The sequence below is a fragment of the Polyodon spathula genome, chromosome 16 (assembly GCF_017654505.1).
Source record: "Polyodon spathula isolate WHYD16114869_AA chromosome 16, ASM1765450v1, whole genome shotgun sequence".
Classification (NCBI taxonomy): domain Eukaryota; kingdom Metazoa; phylum Chordata; class Actinopteri; order Acipenseriformes; family Polyodontidae; genus Polyodon; species Polyodon spathula.
Genome location: NC_054549.1, coordinates 10,216,163 through 10,222,162, shown reverse-complemented (window position 1 = coordinate 10,222,162; position 6,000 = coordinate 10,216,163). Strand labels below are relative to the sequence as shown.

The window sequence follows — 6,000 nt, the reverse complement described above, 5'->3', positions numbered from 1 at the left end:
ATTGATGACCACAACTAACTCAATAATTGTTCATATATACTCTTTTTCTTTTTGTCTTCGTGGTATTGTTGTGATTATCTGCCTGTAGAGTCTCTTTTGAAAGAGACACTAGAATGATTGGTATGCCTTTTAATATATTTGCAAAATATCCATATAATAATTAGGCATGGTAGTGCACCCAGGAGTAGTTACAGTGTACTGTCCTCAATGTAACAGCTGTCAATACCGTCTTCCTCTGAGCTCGTTTACTGCAGCGTTGAAGTCAAAAGTACTGTCCTGCAATGTGCCTAGCTGTAATCGAGCACAGCGTTCAAGATCGGCATCGATGCCCTCTGCCGTTGATTACAAGCTAGCCCCCCTCCTTCCACAGATAGTATCAAAGCGCATGCGCCGAGCTGGCTCTTCCTTTCTGCCATAGTTGTTCGCCATGGCTCCAGTGGTCAGTATCGTTATGCTTTGAAAATTGTCAGAATTAAACTGTTGTTTGTGTCCAGAACCGGCCCGCCGCCCACTAAGATTGTGTCTAAGACACCGGGGGCCACAGATCCGGAGTACAATCCGAGAAATAATTGACGTTTCTATTCAAATGTGTGTTTTTGTTGGTGGCTAGCAGTGTGCGAGGCCTGCTTTTTTGAAGCACGTTGCATGGCTCCGAAGCGTAACCCTATCGTCTGTGCAAACCCGGTGCATGCCCTGCTGAATCGTGGGCTTGAGTGCGCGGTGCACCGTGCTGGGTGTGTTAGCTGTGCGGATCTGCTGTGACCTTTCCGTGATTCAGCTATTAAAAGAATTGCTTTGAGTGAGGGTGTTTTGCGCTGCTGCTGTAAAAGTTTAGTGTAAACCGGGTGAGGAGGGGGTGGGGGGGTCGTGTTTAGACACGTATAATCATTATCCTGTGCTTTTAATTTGTGCTTTTAAATGCATAATAAAGCCTTTCTCAGAAAATATATATATTTACAATAGGTTAAAAAAATGTTCATAAACCGCCGCATTTATGTGAGTCTCGGTTGGTGAAATGCTTTTATTTTTTTGATACAGCATAGAAAAGTGCATTGGTGAGTTTAAATATATGCAGAATTACAGTATTAAAATCCTTTGTGAATACATGTTTGTTCAGATCGTTATGTGTTTGAAGTTTGACGCGGGCACGGTTTTAGTCAAAGTGTGCTGGACTGTGTTACCTTGTTTAGTGTCGCAGTGTTACAACAGTATGGAAGTTAGTTCATGAAAGTCCCAAGGCGTAAAATGAAAATCGTTCAATTGAATGAAATGCAGCGGTTTCGCTCCGCATTAGATTTCTTTAGTGTTTTTAGTGTGGTGTATTGCCACAAGCTGGTTTGACAGCAGAGGTCATGTTTTTAATCAGTTTATAAAATGTTTTCGATCAGGAAGTGTTATGACGGTGTGTCTTGTAGAAATGTTTGGTATAAGTTATTTGCAGGCTTACGGATCATAAACTAATGTTCCTTTATGTAAGGCAGTGCACGATGCTGTGCCCAGCTGAGTGTCTGTTTCAGAACAGATTGTGGATAAAACTAACCTTGTAGCTAATTACCAAGATGTTTATTTAATGATATGCTGTGTTCTTATTCATTCTCATGATTTCTATGTGAAGTAGCATTGTGCTGCTAGCTGTCAGGATCTTCATTATAGCGCCTTGCTGTATCTTTAGTTGTGTTTGTGTGCAGACTGAGTGGGCTTGTAGCTGCCAACCTGAGGATGTACCTTAAAAAAAGAGACATTTCTGTTACAGATTGAGTATAGTGTCAGTTTCACACTTTGCCACATTGTCCCGGGCAGATTTTTGAAGGTTGGTCACAGTAAAACAAACATTGCAAAGTGGACAGCTAATTGACTGTCCTGTACTTGGCTCAGTTTTCTGGAGTATAACTGTGGCTTACGCACAGTGTATTCAGTGGCACAGCAAGTTACAGAGCTGTGATCATTTTTGCGCTGCGTGATTTGGCTAAAATCGAAAGGCAGAGTAGGGATCAGGATGTCACGTGAGCACAGATTTAGTTTTCTTCCCTGTTTGAATTGCAGAAGAAGCAAGCAGCCAAGGGTGGCAAGAAGAAGAAGCAGGTCCTGAAATTCACCCTGGACTGCACCCACCCTGTGGAGGATGGCATCATGGACGCTGCCAACTTTGTGAGCAGTGCACACTTTATTTATTTTGTTCTTGTGTTCTTGAGCAGCGAGCATTTCATCCAGAAGCTCCAAGCTCAGCCGATGGTAGTGGACTGCGTGCTGATTTTGAAGTGCTGGCTGCTGTTTACTTTGTCATAATCCCACCTGTAGAGTTGCATTTCAAACTAGGAAATAAGAAACGTCACTGGGCTTGAGAACCGGGATCTGGATTAACTGTATTAAAACATTTAATGGCAGTATTCAGGGATGGAATTAAGATTCCCGTTGCATCAGTTTGATCCATTCCAGGTTTTACTACGAGTTTAATAAGACACACTTGTTGCCTGTACACATTGGCTAGTCAAGCTTGTAGTAAAAGCTCCTATGCAGAGGTAGTTGGCTCTCCTGTATCTCCTGTATGTTGATGCTGTGTTGGTGCCAGTGCTGTACTGACCTGTCCGGCGCTGTGCTTTCACAGGAGCAGTTCCTGCAGGAGAGGATCAAGGTAAACGGGAAAGCTGGGAACCTGGGCGGGGGAGTGGTGACCATCGAGAGGAGCAAGAGCAAAATCACAGTGTCCTCTGAGGTCCCTTTCTCCAAGAGGTGAGTGAAACCGTGTAGCAGTCTGATCCAGTCCTGCTTTTACCATCAGTTTAATAAGTCACACCTGAGCTTGTTACCTGTGCATGTTCAGAAAGTAATGGCATAGTGATGCCTTGGTGAATGGATGCTAGTTCAGCCAAGTTCTGTCTGGTATAGAAATGCCTAGGCAGAAGATGGGTCTGTGGTGCGTGTGGGTGCAAGTTTCGTTCCACCTAATAATGGTGTCTTCCAGATGGTAAATGCCCAGCGGTTTTAAGACGGGTTCCTCTTTGATACATTTATTAAAATAGGGTGATCATTAGCTCCGCAGCTAAGTGTGTTTAGGCAGAGGGGGGGTGCTTTTACAGCAGAAACGTTAGTGGTGTTCTCAGTGCTGCTGGGTTCAGTGTCTTCATCACCATTGTATTCAGTGAGCACCGTGCTGGTTGTGAGGATATTAACACGTTGTAGAGCGGTGTGTTCCTCTCGGGAGATTCCACAGTGCTGGGTTCTGTTCACTAGCAGTTCTGCTTTAGATCGCTCGTTACAGATTTGATCAATCACTGTCCACGTCATTAGGGTGGTCATGGACCTGTATTTATATATTATTAGGTTTCTATCTGCTTGGGCTGAAATGTACAATAACTAACTTAAAAAAAAAAAAAAACTCAGTTCATTGCTGTGGTTACTTGACCCTAAAAGGATTGATAACAGTTCAGAGAAATTCAACAGTCCTTTAATGAATTGAATGCCTCTCTTGAGAAGTGTTGTTATGAAGCCTTGAATTCAGCAATGCTGGTGTCTTATTTCAGTGTATCTATAAAGGATCACTTACAGCCTACCTTAAAACCTTAATATAAAAAATTAAAATACACACGCAATTCCTGTGAGTTCCGAACTCCCAGCGTAACTCAGAGTTCAGTGGCATATTTCTGAAATGTTTTCACCATGTCGTTTTGGAATTGACTGGTCTAGTTGATGTTACTGGAAACACTTGATACTAAATTGTTTTGAGCACTGTGCAATATTAATGCCATTTGAATCTGCTTGAGCACGTCCTGCATAATTTTACTGTGTTGAATCTACATATTCAAGCATTCAGTACGCCTCGTGCTTACTGCGTTTAATTTCCTGTCCATCTGGGGGGGGGGGGGGGGGGGGGGGGGGTTGTACACAGGAATAATTAGTCTGGACGCCTCCTACAGCAATCAGCTGTTAAAGTGGGGGCTGGACGAACTGTAATATTTAATACAGTTTAAAACTGGTCGCTGTGGGCTGACCTTTACTTAACTGGAGTGCTGTGATTAGAGTGGGGGGTGAACCTTGCTTTATATCTTGGGTCTGGGCTGACAGCATTTTAGTCTGACTTGGCCGTTATGGAAACCATACCAGTGCTCCCATGTGAAGACTGAACCTGTCCTCTGCTGGTTTTTGTTTTTATCCCCCTCTCCCGTTCAGGTACCTCAAATACCTGACCAAGAAATACCTGAAAAAGAACAACCTGCGTGACTGGCTGCGGGTGGTCGCGAACAGCAAGGAGAGCTACGAATTGCGCTACTTCCAGATCAACCAGGATGAGGAGGAGGACGAGGACGAGGATTAATTCCGCGATACTGATCTGGGAGGATTTTGTACATTCGCTTTTAATAAAAAGCCAAACAAAAAAAAAAAAAAAAAAAAAAAGAAACCTTGCTTCTGTTCACTTTATTTATTAAGGAAAGCGTGCGTTGTGCTGTGCTGCTGTAGAGATCTATAGCTAGACAGATAATCTAAACTGAGCAGCTGTGCAGAGTGTTTCTGTAGGGAAGTTTACCGTACCTTTGAGTCAGTTCTTGTTTCAATTCAAACCGGTAGGATGTTTCATCTCCATCAGCTGTTTGCGTCCAGAGCAAACCAGCATGGTGATTCTCAGCATCCGAGTCGTTTCAGATTGCAAATGCGAACTTCTCATTTTCCTAGCGGCTGTAACCAGTGCCAGTTTTTTTTTTTTTTTTTTTGTTTCAAACAATTACTCCTAATTGTATTATTTCCCCTCCCTGCCTGCCTTTTAAGCTGAGGCTCGCTGTCTCTTATTGTGGTGGTTGTTAATTTGTGCCCTTTGCTTGCGGTACCAAAGTCATACAGCAGTTCAAGGTGAAGTGCCCCCTTACAGTTTCTCCTTCGCGTCCTGAGCTGTAGCAGTGATTCAGTGTGTTCATTTTCACCTGATAAAACTAGAAGCATGCCTATTGGTCTCGTGTGACTAGCGCAGGGGTGTGCCATTTTTTGCGGTGGAAGACGCTTCGGTTCCAATTCTCTGTCTACCTGCACAATGTAAACTAACAGGACTGTAATCAGGGTTGATTTTATAGCCCTGTGCACAGAAGGCTGAAAGGCATGAGGTTAGTACACCAGCCCAAGTCAGAAACTGGGTTCAGGTAAGTTTAAGAGTGACTTGCGAAGAAGTGGAAGCAATTCGCACAATGCATCGTGCAAATACAATTCTTCACTTCCGTCTGTGTGTGCAAGTTTTAAAACACATCATGGTTCTGAGTGGCTAATGCATAAAATATTTGAGTTGCTTGTTCAAAGACCCAGCCTAGTGATTTTGAAATTCCGTCTCCTGTTTTAAGTGGGTATGAATTTTAAAAATCGCCTGCTTTCCCTTGGGGAGTCACATTACACCAAGCTGTGATAGCAGCATCACACTTCACAGATGAGGGCTGCAGTTGTGTGCAAACCGGGGTGAGGCTGCGATTGCAGGAATACTTGCGTGCAAAGGAGCAAGCTGTCTAGGTGTTGGATTCGGGGAGGATCAAGAGTTGAGACTTGCAAAAAATAAAAATGAATGCTATGCTTTATATTGGCTGTGGTGCCACCATGCATCTTCCTCAATTCAATTAGAAGGTGCATCTCACCGGGATGGGTGGCCTTTAGTACTCATGACAGCTGTTAGAATTCAAGCTGGGATATTTTTGTGACATGTTCATGTGTTTGAGATTCTATCCTTTTAAAAGCAATTAGATTTTGGCAACAAAAAGAGTCCCATTATAAAATTGCTTAAAAAAAAATGTAATCTACACTTTGCCAACTGCCTCAATTCCATAATCTGGCAATTAATGTAATTTCTCTTTTGGGGTTGGCACTGCTAAATCTAAAAAATACGCCATCTACCATAATTTGTGTTAATGTGTGAGGGGGCCAATAGTAGATCTGTTTTCACAGGGGGAAGTCCATGTGATTGCAGACCCAGGCTAGCACTGCCCTTGGACTTGGCAATGTTACCTCGGGTCCAGGAAGGGGTGATGATAC

At 43.2% G+C, this 6,000-nt stretch overlaps 1 protein-coding gene across 1 annotated transcript; it reads left to right on the top strand.

Moving 5' to 3' along the window:
* Window positions 1-347: 347 nt before the first annotated feature.
* LOC121329123 (60S ribosomal protein L22) lies at window positions 348-4,382 on the top strand. Its single transcript, XM_041274496.1, has 4 exons — window positions 348-439; window positions 2,044-2,148; window positions 2,606-2,730; window positions 4,168-4,382. The coding sequence occupies exons 1-4, from the start codon at window positions 428-430 to the stop codon at window positions 4,310-4,312; spliced, it is 387 nt and encodes a 128-aa protein (XP_041130430.1). The 5' UTR covers window positions 348-427; the 3' UTR covers window positions 4,313-4,382.
* Window positions 4,383-6,000: the final 1,618 nt, after the last annotated feature.